Source organism: Chironomus tepperi, unplaced genomic scaffold, assembly GCF_022539635.2.
Source record: "Chironomus tepperi strain 1889 unplaced genomic scaffold, CSIRO-AGI_Ctep_v1 contig_84, whole genome shotgun sequence".
NCBI lineage: Eukaryota > Metazoa > Arthropoda > Insecta > Diptera > Chironomidae > Chironomus > Chironomus tepperi.
In genome coordinates, this window is record NW_027226206.1 from 776,829 (window position 1) to 792,223 (window position 15,395).

At 34.1% G+C, this 15,395-nt stretch overlaps 2 protein-coding genes across 3 annotated transcripts in view; one reads left to right on the plus strand and one right to left on the minus strand.

Annotated features, from left to right (window-relative positions):
* LOC139085838 (NADPH-dependent 3-keto-steroid reductase Hsd3b4) overlaps positions 1-2,933 on the plus strand; it is a 60,256-nt gene extending 57,323 nt beyond the window's left edge. For both annotated transcript variants that reach the window (XM_070634007.1, XM_070634009.1), the window contains exons 7-8: positions 711-860; positions 2,255-2,933. In XM_070634007.1, coding sequence (XP_070490108.1) covers positions 711-860; positions 2,255-2,700 — 596 coding nt within the window. In that variant the 3' untranslated portion in view covers positions 2,701-2,933. The remainder of the gene's footprint in view (positions 1-710; positions 861-2,254) is intronic.
* A 9,038-nt stretch (positions 2,934-11,971) lies between these two features.
* On the minus strand, positions 11,972-14,323 carry LOC139085829 (atlastin-like). The gene is made up of 4 exons (XM_070633999.1): positions 14,114-14,323; positions 12,650-14,026; positions 12,254-12,299; positions 11,972-11,988 (listed from the first exon to the last, which is right to left on the minus strand). Exons 1-4 carry the CDS (start codon positions 14,321-14,323, stop codon positions 11,972-11,974), a joined length of 1,650 nt encoding a protein of 549 aa, XP_070490100.1.
* Positions 14,324-15,395: the final 1,072 nt, after the last annotated feature.

Sequence of the window (15,395 nt, forward strand, 5' to 3'; positions counted from 1 at the left end):
ATTTCATCTTCTCTCTGGTTTAATTTCATTCCTTTTGTGACAATTTCTCTCCTTTCCCAGATAGATGAAGAGTAATGAAGGAAATCTCAAAAGAAAATTTATTGCGTTTTTAAGTTTCGTCGTTGTGGGAATTTTGTCAGAATTTTGAGATGTTTTGGGAAGGGATTTGAAATGTTGGAACTGCAGCTGTACCAAAAAACTATGTTTTGATGTCAATTACATTCTCAGGCTGTCCAGGAAAGTGTGGATCTAGCTTTGAACTAGATTTTGTAGGATTGAGGACACTACTTCCCAATTTTGACATCCCAAGCGCCTTTCCGGACAGCATAACTCTTGAAAATTCACAAAAATCTGCTTAAATTAATCCTAATTCATCCAGTCCTCTCTTTATGCGAATCATTATCCTTTCTATTTAAAGAAAACAGACACAAAAAGAGGAAAAATATTTCATTTGACGACATCATCATCATCATCATCTTTGTCGAGCATTTATCGTTCGCTGCAAAAAACGAAGCAATGTCAATGTCATAATGAAGAGACATAGAAGAGAGATGAAATATTTTGTCATTTATGTCTAAGGCTCTTTTTGCCTTTTATCATCATAATCTTCATCTCTTTTCCACTTCCTACTTCCTTCTTTCATGTTGTTTATTCTCGTCATTTTTGATTGCTTACTTTCTCATTTATATGCTTTTGATTCTCTTTTATAGATCATTTAAAGACGGTTTGTTTGAGACCGACGTGCATGTATGGTGAGGAGGACAATCACTTTTTTACAAAAATATTGAAATTTGCTGATAAATGGAATGGAACAATCCCAAGAATGGCTGAAGGTGGAAAGAAGCAATGCACATATGTTGGTAAGATACTCAATTCAATGTTGATGGCTATGATAACGATATTCATCTCTAGAACCATCCCGATCGGCACAAATTGAAATTTTGTCACCACGGCGACGAGTCGGTCGTATACTTAGAGCCAAGTGGCTGCCACTTGGCGAAAACAACCAGATTTGCCAAGTGGCAGCCACTTGGCTTTAAGTATACGACCAACTCGTCGCCGTGGTGGCAACATTTCAATATGTGCCGATCGGGCATCCATCCCACACTCTAATCAAAAATAGAAATTGCAAAAAATCCCTAAAAATTTCAAAGCCATTAAAATCCAACACATCATAATGAACGGACATTTCTTTTTTGCTGTCATCATCATTATTTCCTATTATCATTTACACACATGTGGTTCCATTCTACATTCTATGATGATTATGATATGGCTATAAGTTGCAGAGCCATACAAATATCAAATGAGCTTAAAAAAACTTTCTCCAGCACAAGATAACAAGTCAAATTTTTTGACAATAAAAAAACTAAGAATTTTATGCTCAATGTCCTTTTCGATAACCTCATATCATATTGTATGATTTTTATGTATCATATCGTATGTCACATACGGATGGTTGACATGTGAAAGGAGATGAAAATTCATCTCTCGTAAGGGACTGTCCGTCAGTAGAAATATGATTTTATATTTGAAATATGTTCGCACATATGTAACAGAGATATATACCTGAAACTGAATCATGATAAATGACAGGAATCTTCACTTTGAACCTTTTTTATTATCTACGACTTTTCGATGCCTTTTAGCTTGTAATTTTGAGGTAGATGAGATTTGGGTTGGCAATTTGACAATATTTTTAATTTATGTCCCTAACTGGCAAATATGGTGCTTTTAGGTACCATAGTGGTCTTTCTTTACCATGAAAGCATGTTCTTTGTCTGTTAGGGTATGTGGTTAGGGATGGGAGGAAGCCATTCTGGTTCTACACTAGATTAGAGTGTAGTGCTGCTCAAACATTTTGTGTCACGATACGCAACTACCGTAACAGCACATAGCATTTCCAATTTAATTCGGTTGTGCATTAATGTATCACGGCTCACAGTCTGGACAGCACTTAATTAGAGTCATAGTTTAAATAAATAATTAAATTTTAAATTTAAATTTTTTTGCATATTTTAATCGATATCCTTTCAATAACCCTCAATTGTGGACAATTTAAGAATTGTAAAATGCGCTTTAGCCACCAATTTTGAATAATTTATTTACTTTGCTCTTATTTTTCATATCAAAATTCTTCAACATGGCTTGTGTTGCTGCTTCTATCACTGAATTCGTTATCTACATAAATAAATCTTCAATAATAATGATGACACACACACACACACACACACGCATACTATAAAAAACACAGGCAATGCGGCATGGGCACATATCTGTGCAAAAGATAAACTCAAAAATGAGCCAAAGAGTATAGCTGGAATGCCAATTTTCATAACTGATGACACACCAGTCACCGATATGGTGAGATTGGCTCAACGAATCAATGCTGATATGGATGAATTTAAGATTAAGCCTACATCATGGTCAATTCCATTCTTTATTTGCTTTTTTATCGTAATGATTATGGAAATGTATATTAAAATTATGAATTATTTTACAAAATATCAAGTAAAATATTGTCCACGTGGTATGTTTGCATATGCATCATCATTTGTACTACTTGATCGCTTACGTAGCTCAACAGCACTTGAATATGATCCGATTTATAGCGTTAACGAAGGATTTTCAAGAAGTGGAAAGTGGTACGATTTGTGGATTCAACGATACAAGGATAAAAGTCTTAAAAAACACAAATAATAACAACAACAGCAATAAAGAGAGAGAAAGAGCATGAAAGCTCTTAAAAGGGATCATCTCTATTATGGTTGAGTGGAGATATTGAAAGAAGAAAAAAATATGATTATGATGAGGATGATATAAAAAATGGTAGAAGATAATAACAGTGGATTTAAAAGTATTTTTATTTTCATACATAAATGTAATAATATGAGGAGGTGGATGAACTACTTTTTTGAAGATTTAATAATTGAATTTAGAATTAAGCATTGTAAACATTATTAGAATTTAAGAAATAATTTGTAAAAAATGTTGAATTTTAATAAAATTGTTTGTCATATTCAAATTTTTCATATTTTACATTATTGGAAATTTTCAATTAGGTTGCTCATCTTACGCTCATTTAGGTTAGCATTTCCTCACTTTCTCAGAGCTTGCTAGCTGAATGATACTAGATGAGCATGCTCGCGATCGTTGATATCAGCTTACTTTGCTCTTGAGAGCACGGACACTCTTTGTCTGCTAGGGTTTTCTATATCACTATGTCTATTGGGGATCTAATTTGATTTTGGTTCGATTGTCCACTGGAAACTTGTTCTCTGAATGTTTATCCCATGCTACGGACATGTCGAAAAAGCCGTTATTTTTTCGTTTGAATTTCAAAATAACTGTCAAATTTTCACTAATTTTAGTGAATTTTCATTGAATAACAAGGTTTAATTGAGCAATTCTTGTTTGTAGACCAATCATTTCCTAAAATTGATGATTATTAACGTTTAAAATAGACAAAAATATGCAAAAAAATTTCCAAATTCGACCTTAGGTTGACTTTTTCAATTAGCATGGTTTACCCATTGTTAAGTTGCGCTACAGTCAACATGAAGCAGACCAACATTTTGCTGACATACTGCATTACAGCACACAGCAAGTAGTAAAGATTGGCTTGTATATATTGAAGTAAGACGAACTATTGAGCACTGTGACGTCAGATACAGTGAATTAAGACTTTGTCATTTATTTTTGACATACAGGAGCTGATTCATTTCACTTTACAGCCTACCCGATAGACCCCCGATCGCTAAGAATTTCACAAAAGCTTCCAATCGCCTTTAGCAATAGCCGAATGAGTCCATCTCAAGATTCAAGAAAAAAACTCTCAAAAATCACCCACAGCCAATACAAAATGTGCGTGCTCATAACGATAAGCTACATATCAATACACACATCAAATGATAAAAAGAAAATTTATTGAAGAGTAGAAAGAGCAAGAGTGGCATGTGAGATGGGATTGTAAATGGAATCAGAAATGATAGCCTTTAAAAAGAAGAAGGGAATTGGTTAAGATGTTAAGGAGATGCGGTTCATTGGTATCGAAATCCGATAAATTTTTTGTTTCTTTTCATTCGATTCGATTCCACTCGCTTCTTTTTTTTTGCGTTGTGTGGTTGCTGTAAACGGCGGTCGAAAAAGAGTTCTTTTGCCTCCTTCCTTCCTTCACATTTAGTCTGAAATTCAATGGAGAATAATTTCTTCTGGCAGTAACAAAAAGAATCGACAGAGGAAAGAGAATGAAGGAAGAAAGAAAAAAGTAAAATTATGGCATATCTTTTTCTCATTTCTGATGTTGCCTTTTTCCATTTCAAATGGTATTTTGATATTATTGGCGTTTTTTTTCCCTCTTTTATGTAATTTTTCTTCTGCTTATTCCTTCTATTTTTGTTCTAGCTGAAATTTCCTAGAAGGCATTTTGAAACAGTTACTTGTACGTTGGCTGTTTGTGCTTTAACTTATTTTGAAGTTCTCAGTTAAAATGTTTCATTTCCTTGGTTACAACAGAGCCAGAAGTCAATTCGAATTTTAAAAAGTGACGATTCAATTTCTTCATACAATATGATGGGTGACTTCGTGCTCTGTCCTATGAAGAACTGTACGAAGCATCAAACATCAATAAAATGCATTCAATCATAAGATGCGTGCTTCTACAAATTGACCTGAAAAGTACACGGCGTGAAAAAGTCGAAAAATAGTATCCTTTGTCCGACTTACTTACTTCGTTGGTTGTACAGATCAGTTGTGATCCATGACCTCCCAAAGGAGTCGTCCGAAGCTGGCTCTATTGCTGGCTTCCAAATTTCGATTCGGACTCGGCAAAATAAGACCCCATGCTAGATTCGCACTGTACTGCGGAACACTATTGTCCGACTATTACAACTCACTATTTTCCGACTTATTCGGTTGAGTTACATGACCAGAAAAATGAAAATTTACCCAATCCTCTTCAAACCTAGAGTTCTACGCCATGGACGTTTACGAAAACTTCTGTTTCTTCTAACAGGTAAATGACATGCTTTTATGGTACAAAGAGACCAAGGGTCAAACACTTCAAAAGTACAGAACTGTTCATTGAAGTGTCTGATTCTTGAAAAAGACCATATCGATACTTAAAACCAGTCCCTTTGCCTGTTAGGGTTTATTGCTAAACAAAGTCAAGAACTTATCCAGAACAAGTATTTGAAAATGCGCATTAAAATCTCATCCATATTTCTACCCTAACTAATCAATTCCTATTCGGTGGTAAATAAATAAAAATCATAGACGAAGGCTGAAGTAAGAAAAAATTTACATGCAAGAGAGAATGAAGAAAATGGAATCGGAAGATCTAAAAAAAAATTCAATAAAATAAATAAATCAAAATATTTTATATGAAGCTGCGTATTTTGTGCAAATGTAAACATGTAGAAGTGCCGAATTTGTCTTCAGTTTACTTCAAATTTAAGGTTCAGGGCAATGAATCGATATTGGTATTACCAGAGCTCGAAGTCGATATGGTTCAAGTCAACTTGTCTCGACTCAAACTTTTTTGGGCGACGTCACACCTTGGTGTGAAGTCTCGGTCGAAACCGCTCACTGCAAACGGTTTATGGCATTTTCAAATAAATTCAGCGTCAAACAATTGTGGTGGGGCTGCACAAGTTTGAACTACATTAGTCATACTCGCGGCATACGGTATGATAACATTGTTATAATCTAGGTTGACTTGAGGATTTTTGACCCGATTCTTGACCAAAGTTTGTATTGAATTCTTGACTTCTTGAAAATTCGGAACATTTTGAGGCTTTGTCGGGTTACAGCAGCAAGTTTGAAAAGTCAGCTGCATCCCGGCAATAATACAGCAAATGGCCGCCGTAGTTTAACCTGATTTGACCTTAATTTGAACACTAATCCACACTTTATATCAAACAACTCAAAAAAATTGTTCAAAATTCCTTACAAATTCTGATTGTCATTTTTTGTCTATTAATTTTCACTCAATCGTGCCTTATTATGCTTATCTTTTATTTTATTTATTGTTAACCATCCATTTATCATTGGAAAATAGCATCGATGAAGGAAATGATGAATATGTGTGTCTATATGTGGGAGGAAGATAATTTTATGCTAGACCCATCACAGTAACTATAAGGAAATAGATATTTGCTGAATTTGATCAGCGATAAATCGGATTGAGATTCTTCCTTATTGTGTCTGAAAAATATCCTTCTTATTTTTATTTGTAGAAAAAAAGGCAAGGAAGAAGATAAGTGTGAGGATTTTCCTTAAAATATATATGAAATATATTACACATGAGACGTCCTGAATACTTTTATCATTCTTAGAATAACCAAGAAAATATTAAAGATTATCAGATGAAAATTTGATACTCGGGACAAGATTTCTCCGTAAAGTAATTAAATTATCACTTTGTGCTGAACCTTTTCTCCCTTGTATGCTGTTTTGAGAGGGTTCACTCCATCATTATTGAATTTATTACAAATTTTCAATCTTTTTATTTTGTTTCACTTTCATGGCTGATTATTTATGTGTTTTTAAATTTTTAAGGGATTGTTCTGATTTTGACACGATTTTGATCGATGGGTTGAACTTCCTGGTGGAAGGGGGGTTGCTTTGAATGGTTTGATTCGGTTTTTTGGCTTCATATAGTAAACCAGGTAAGGTTATAGGTAGGATGGCCAGACGATTTTTGCAAAAAATCGGGACACTTCTTAGTTTGACACTAATGGGGAGCTTTATGACTAATTTGAGTCTTAATATTCAAAGAACTAGTTAAATTACGCTAGAAACTTGAAAAAAGTGCTAGATGGCCGCTCTAGTTATAGGTAAAACAGAGAATGAATTTTGCTATCTGAATGAAAACTCAGGAAACTTGTCCTTAGGAGGCAAATAGTTCAAAGAATTCCTGAATTAAATGTGCTGAAAATGACGATAGAATCCTTAATATCCCGAACTGGCAGAAGCTTTCGAAGGATAGAGCTGTCTTTAGACATTCCCTATGCGAGGTAATTGTAAATCGTTCACCTCAGCCAAGAAACTAAGTAAGACTAACAGCCGTTAGAACTAGTCACAACTAGACATTAACTTACCTTCAACTAAATCTAATTTATTTCTGTTCACTCTAGATTAAATTATACTTTAAATGCTTTTGGTGCAAACGTATTTGTAGAGTATTTAGGAAGAAGGGATTGAATGTTCTGAATAGCTGCAGGCCATGAATTCCAATCAAAATCATAACTTTCCTAACTCTTCAATATCTCTTAAAAATTCACGAGATAATCAAAAATTATAAACAATCCAGAAGAAGAATCCCTTCTTAAATCAATATAAAGTCCTTAATTTTATTCAATGTATTTATTAAAGCATAAGCATCTTACATCCAAAAAAATCTTACGTAGCTGTAAATGAATCACAAAAAGAAGGAAAATAAAATAAAGGAAATTCCAAAGAAGCAGAAAGAAATGAGGGAGGTTAAATCATTTATCTACAAGCGCATGAAAAATTGCGGCAATGAGCATCTCCTTGACTTTTGTAGTACGTTTTTATCATAGTCCATAATTACGACAGCAGCATCAACAACACTTGAAGAAAAATTTCATTTTTTTCCTGCCTTTCTAAAAAAAATCGAGAGTAAGGGGATTGAAAATGATGAGATACAATATGTGGATGGGATATGAAAAGGGGGAATGAAGATGCTTCTTTGTTATTCATTTATGAGATTCCTTTTTGCTTTTGACCTACTCCGTCCACTGATGAAAATGGGTTTTTTGCGTTTCTTTGTTAATATAGCACACAATCCTATTATCTTGACCAAAATGCAAAATATGATGAAAGAGAAATTAAGATGAATATTTTGTTGCTCGTCTTCTTATGCTGCACAATAAGGAAGAAAAGTTCATTATCATTAAAATAAAAGGGGAAGTTTTGGATATGAATATTTTGGAATTTTTAATGCTTTAAGAGAAATTTAACGCATTTTAATTTGAAAATTGTCTTAAAGAGCACAAGTCGGCTTATCGCTTCGGCATCAGAGAGGCATGAACTTGTAATTGTGCAGGATTTAAATTGGATCCTACATCAAGTCAGAGTCACACAAAGGGGCTCGGTCGGCTAATTTAGTACTTCGCTACTAACTGGAACCATGCTCCGACTTGGAGCCTAGGAGGCCTTCCATCTGACTCTGTTACTGCCCACATCACAAAGCTTGTATAAATTACTGTTCTACGCCAAGTTGCCTTTGGAGCACCAGGGCGTCTCTTTCCTTGTGGATTCCATCCAAGCGCGGTGAAACAGGTTTTTGTTTCGATACCTAATTATTGCAATACCAATCTTTCGATCATGGGTACAAGACTCGGCAGGAGACTTTTTCACTTGTCTTGTCCTTACTCGAATCTTATATGGCCGAAACGTGGCTTACGCTCTTCCTTTGTAGGCTACAGGCAGTAATATCATCAAAGATAGTGGATCTGATGCCACTTTAAACTGTGGGTCTACTTAATGCTGAGGTCTGTCGCACCCAAACTCGTTAAACAATCATTATCCACGAATTGCCATAACGCAACTCAGGATCACAATGATCTGAATTTCTAATTGATTTTTTAACAGATTTATACTAAACAGGTGTTATTTTTGTGATAACATATGTCAAATCATCTAACAGAGGCGGTATGAGACCCCTCACCCCGGACTATGTACCTGTCGTCTAATCACGATACAATCCTGGTCGACAAATATCCACCATTTAATTAATAATATTGAAAAACTTGTTAAACATAAAAAAGTTTTTGTTATCAATCGGTTTCAATCCTCTTTATATCCATTGAAAATATCAAATTGCAAAATAAAAACTTTTTTATTGAAAAACAAACATTTTCATCAGTAAATTCACATGCAATGGATATAAATAGAGAGTACTTTTTTGTGGGCAAAAAAAAAATCTATTTTAAAAATTATAGAGAGTGGAACTGACTGCTGCGGTGAAGGATCAATATGTATTGAATTTCAAAAAAAAGGCATGAAAAAAAGGAATCAAAAAAATGTTTGGTTTATTTCAATTTTTTTAACAAAACAAAAAAAAGTAAAATCCGATACGGAATTTCATGTTGCTAAATACAATTTGGAGAAGAGTTACTATGTGATTTATTGGAGACTATGAAGTATCATTTTTAAATTTCATAAACATTCTTATTTCTGAAATATGCATTAAATTCATAAATTAAACTATTAAGAAATCATACACTGAAAAATACTTTTGTCTACTTCAATTCAATGAAATTTTACAGGTATTGACCTTTTTTAATGATTAAGTTAAAAACAGTGGTGGGCAACATGTTTGCAATAGCACACTGATTCAATTTTTTGGATATGCCATGAACCATATATTATGTAACGTTTTGGACGGTTTGAGGGCTACTACATTAGAAGGAATTTGTAGGAGAGTAAGGCTTCAATTGACTGACACAATCTACTCCAAATTGTCGCAACTGTTAGCATACGTGGACGACATTGACATTTTTGGATGAAATATTCGATCCACCATAGACACGTACACCAAGTTGGAGCGAAAGTACTTAAGCTGAGACTGTAAGTGAATAGAGAGGATATAGCCAAAATATTATTGGTTGCTGCTTCCGCAAGAACTGCGCAGATAAGTAATTACTCACTTGTGTGTAAATGGTAAACGGTTTGAAATGGTTGCGGAGTTCAAGTATTTTGAATCTTTGATAAATTCTACATCGGATGTGAGTTTGGAAATGCGTAAGCGGACATAGTTGGGATATGGTCCTTACTGCACTATTAGATACCTTTTAACATTCCAAAGTTTATTGAGAGGCACCAAAAATAATATTCATCAGGCGTTGATCAGATTTACTGCATTGCATGCATCTGAGACCTAGAACACAACGGCTGTAGATGAAGAAGCGCATGGTGTCTTCAAGTGATGTATATTGAGAACGATTTATGGTCTCATCAAAGATGACGAGGAATTTTGAAGCAAATATAACAATGAATATTATGAGTTATTTCAGGATGCTGCTTTAGTGAAAGTACTGCGAATAATTCGGTTAAAATGGGCTGGTCATATCAATAGAAGTCTAGATAATTTAAATTGAAAACTGATGACTTTCTGGATGGAAGAGGTCTCGAGGGAGACCAAGGAACACCCTTAAGTCAATTATTGCAAAATGAAAAGTGTGGAGATTGACATTTCGTAATTATTAAACACCCCAAAACATCCTCAACAAATCTACAAAATATAAAAATCCAATCATTCCCAATACATTGTTCTTAAACAGTAAACCACACATGCAAATCCAAATAAATAACAAAGTTTCAAAAACATTTCACCTGTCCTCACAATATGTACACCATGTGTATGTGCTTTATACACGCTAAAGTATACTCGACATCTCTCGAATCTAACCTCCACTTGAATATCAACTTACCAACATTCCGCACTCTCTTCTAACATGCCAATCCTATCAATAGATTTTGAAAATATGAGTATACAGAGTGGAGGAAGTGGGAAGCCTTTTGCATGTAAAATAAAGCAAAAAAACAGAAAATCGCTGAAACAATCATTAATCATTCAATTTTTTTCGATTTATAATTTTTTTTCATCCCCTCCTCTTTCATTTATGCATTGCCTTTTGTTACTGAACATATATCGAATGTTTATGCTCCTTTTTCCTATTTTTTTCAATAGCTTGGTAGCGGTTTGTGTGTGTATGTAGGTAGAAATGTAGATTATACTTGCTTTATATCCAAATGTTTTCTGGTTTTCAGCTATTTGATTTATTAACCACATCGCTTGATCCTCGTTCAGTTACCTCTCCAATTCAATGTATATACGCAGACTTGTATGACTTTCTATGTCTGTATTTGAATTATAAAATTTATTTTTTCAGCTATCAATTTTGACAATTTTACTGGTATTAAATTGGTGACAGAAGTATCTATTTTGTATATTGCGGAAGTGGATTAATATTGAAAATATGTCGTTATAGGCTTTGGGGTAGATTGAGCCATTTTTTTGCGATTTTTGTTTTAAAGTTAGAGAATATTTAGAGTTAAAATTTTAGATTTTTGGCACAGTTGACAGGACTTCAAAAGTCCGGACTCCAAAAGTCCAAAAAGCTGCCTTTACTATGGAGTCGCCTCCCGAAATTAAAACTATTGGAGACGAGACTTAACTGGAATCCAAATTTTAATGGAGGCAACTCTACATTTATGGGAAGGCGTCCGAACTCCAGCGGAGGCGCCTCTACATTGGAGCCCTGTCAACTCTGATTCATGGATTTATCATGATTTGTACTCAAAATTCATGACAATTTCTTACTTGAACTAGCTGAGCTTCATTAATTTTTCATCACATGTGAGTAGAACATCCAGTTTGACATTCAAATAATTTTTAACCCGAGCAACACAAATGAACAAGGCTCCGTTTGAAGATTTCAATCCGTTTGGTTACCATTTGGATTCTACATGGAGATGACTTCCATTTGGTGCTAATAATAGAGCTTTATCGGACACTTAAATGCTCCATGGTGGAGTCTTCTTCATTTGTGTTGCTCGGGACTGGCTGTTATGGTTATGAAAAAAATGTAAAGTAAGAGAAAATATTCTTATAAAGTTCAAAATGTCAATCCAATATATTTACAATTCACTTATTTATGCACACATGACATTGAGCAAAACAAACACGTGATTTAATGACATAAAGATTAACTTCCAATGTCTATGTTTATCGACCATTTATGAGCTGTTTGATAAACAATATTTAGAAATTATAAGGTGTGCGATTGGAATGATAAAGGGGAAGTACACGGCGGCTGGAATCAAATTTCATATATGTTTTATGGATTAAATAAATTACGATTTTATTATTGATGTAAAAGTGATTCTTTTGCTATTTGATATGTGAATGCCGTTGATTTGAGGCTAGTCTATTATCAGAATCTTACGGTGAATCATAGTCTAATTATAGACATAGTAATTAATAGTCATAAATGTAAAAATCATCAACAACTATGTAGAGAAGTCTGATAAGCATGCATATGTTTGAGTCTGAATCGTTATCATGGGAGGGGGTGGGGAATACATAATACGGGGATATATAATAGGAAAAATACTTGAATATTTAAGTAAAATGATTTAAATTAAATTTTTATTTAATTAAAATGTAATAAATAGTTAGGCATAAAATCCAGGCTGAGAAACTCCGCGGTATCCATACAAATACCTCTGTATTTCATATAAATACCGCCGATACCGCCTAGTTTCTCAGCCTGGTATAAAATTAAAGAAAATTATTTTTTAGCTCTAAAATCTCGACTACATGCTGTCTGGAAGTTTCCTCCAGCTCTTTGCTTTTCTGATGCACTCATTCCACTCCAAACAGAAGAATATTCCCTTTGTTGTTGATGCCATGGATTGCCTGATCTACTGGAACTTGAACTGACTGTGAATGTTCATAAAAAGAGTTAAGAACTTATCAATAAGGCTGAATATTGTTTAAATCATTACCTGACGATACAGACGACGCATAGTTAGAAGACCGCATCGGAGTTGGTTGATAGCTGCTTTCATAACAACTGGATGATGATCCATAGTTAGATGGGGAGAAAAAGGAGTCTACTGGATTCGAGTAATTGGAACTTGGTGACTGCCGAGATTGGGAGCTTTGTCGACTCTTTGCTTGAGCCAATGCTGACGCATATTTTGATTTTTCAGATTCTAGTAAATCTTCGTATGTAGCTTTTGCACGTGCAAGTTTTTCATTAAGGCTTTTGACAGTTCTTGCTTTATCTTCGGATTCTTCTTGAACTTTAGTGTTAAGTTCATTGATTTTCTTGTCTTTAACTTCATTTTTCTGACGCTCACTTGCCAATTTGTTAGCAATTAAGTCAGCATTGGCTTTTAATTTTTCAATTGCTAGCTGATCGTTTAAGAACTTGAGTTGAGTTGCTTTCCACTTCTTGTAATGTGAATCAATCTTGTCATTCAATTTCTGACCAGCATTTTTAATACTTCCTGCATCGCCAAGTTTTCGTTCATTTTTAAAATCAGAAATAGCTGATTCTTTTGAGGATTTGAAGTAATTTTCAATTTGAGCTTCAGATTTTGCTAAGTTCTCAAATGTCGCCAATTTTTCTTCATATATTCTGAAGGCTTTTTCCACCAAAAAGCTCAAATCTTTCTCAACAAGCAGTTTGTACATTGTTGCAACTTTAGGAATGTCACTCGATGCGAAATGTTTAAAATAAGTTTGAAGATGAATGAAGAAATTTTCAGCACTCAATTGACGTCCAGCGACCTTCTTGACGACTAAATTGTCAGAGTTGAGCAAGTCTTCAATAGAATCGAATAATTCTGATCGAAAATCTTCATCCATTAATGACCACTGACCTTTGTATTCTTTCCTTCCAGCTACAAGTTTTCCTGGATGAGGCAATAAATGACAAGCCAGTTTCTCACATGATTTTGATAAAAATTCACGAACAGAATTTAGATCTTCATTGCGATTACTTTTGAGCTCCAACACATGATTCAAGTATTTAGCTCCACCAATTTCCCCAAACTCATAATCATCAGGATTCTGCCAATCGCGGACCAGAAATACAAGCTTCTGAAATTCCTTTGATTCATTTCCATCCTTTTTTGCCAATTTACCAAATTCCATTGCAAATTGAAAATAATCCAATTCATCTTCACGAATATTTCCATTCAAATTGATGACTTGAATTGACGAAATCAAGCTACTGAGTGCAAATATTTGTGAATTTTCCATTAATGTTGTGTCATTGTCAAATAAGCCTTGCGTGTCAACAACAAAAATTGCACATTTTTCATTCAAATTGTTTGTGTAGAAAAACACATCAGACCAGAAGATTATACCAGTTGTGTCACGTTCAGCACCTGATCGCCATGAAAAGCCGCTAAGCTTCTCATTTTGATGACCCATCCAGTTCAAATCCTTTTTGAATTTGGTGTCTTGTCGATTGAGTGAGTCGTACTGTTGGAAATTTGACAAAATGATAAAATTTGTAAGAATTTTGCAGAATCAAAAGTTAATAAGGCTTACTGGTCATGAAATACTCACATTTGCATACAAATAGCGAAGACAATAATCAAGGAAGAAGCTCTTTCCTCTTCGAAATGATCCAACAATAGAGAACAAGACAATTTTCCTGTCCTTGACTTTTTCATGCAGGAAAAGATCCTTCAGCATGTCACTATCATCTTGGAATGATTTCGCATCTTGGCTGAATTTTAGGATTGTCAGCGGCTTGCCAAACTTTTCAATATTCATATTTATTGATTACTCAATTATATTAGATTTAGAAATGATTCTTAAATGATGTAGTTGTGACTTTATAGTAGATCTTGCTATCCTTTCACTTTAATGATTGAATTAGAACTGAATTAAAAATTAATCAAGCGATGAAATTTATTCAATATTTTCTCATTACATTGAGGAGTGTTTTATTTGTTTGTGTACGTATCTACAATAAGTCATACTATATTACTATCAAGAAATCATATTGAATCAAGTGTAAGTGCACGAGTCAATAAATGTGGGAAGATTTTATTGTATATTATTTTTAAAGCATTTTTGCATTACGCTTAAATTGTCATCAAGACTATCCTGAACTAGTTAAAGGCAAGTCAATGTCTAGTTATTGACTAGTTCTAAGAAATCTTGCATTAGAGTAAATAGGGAACTCTATTCTTAAGAAAACTGGAATTCTGTAAGGGGCCGTTCACTTATTACGTTACGCAAAAAAACGAATTTCTAGACACCCCTCCCCCCTCGTTACAAAATGTCCATGCAAAAAAAAAATTGTTGTTTAGGCTGTTACAAAATCCTAGACACCCCCTCCCACCTAAAAAGCGAACGTAATAAGTGAACGGCCCCTAATTAAACTAATAAATTTACAGCTGTTAATTTTTCATAAAACGAAAAAAAAAATTGCTGATAATAAAATCCACTTCCGAGTCATAAACTTATTATCTGAATTGAACTTGATAAGAAATTTGCAATTTTGCTTTTGATCGTTAACTAATTACGTCAGGCTCTTAAGAGAATGAAAGTTGAGTGGGGTCAACATGTCGATTTTTCGCGTTCCGTAACCTGTAAACGGCCCCTAACTCTCTTTCAACGAATTAAATAAAACCAGAATTAATTGATAAGATATCAATGTGTATGGCAAATAATTTTGACAGACCGGAAGAAATTTAATCAGGATCGTTTTTATTTCTATATTTTCCCCGAAGTGATAGGGGCCATTTACGTATTACGTTCGGTTTTTAGAGCGGAGTGGGGTCTAGGATTTTGTAACAGCCTAAACAAAAATTTTCTTTTTGCATGGACATTTTGTAAC

Excerpts from the sequence above, each read along its gene's own strand:
- LOC139085829 (XM_070633999.1), bottom strand. The coding sequence starts at position 14,323 with ATGAATATTGAAAAGTTTGGCAAGCCGCTGACAATCCTAAAATTCAGC. Across the intron at positions 14,027-14,113 it reads TTCGCTATTTGTATGCAAAT|TACGACTCACTCAATCGACA; the intron begins GTGAGTATTTCA and ends AATTTCCAACAG. Across the intron at positions 12,300-12,649 it reads GTTCCAATTACTCGAATCCA|GCTGAGAAACTAGGCGGTAT; the intron begins GTAGACTCCTTT and ends ATTTTATACCAG.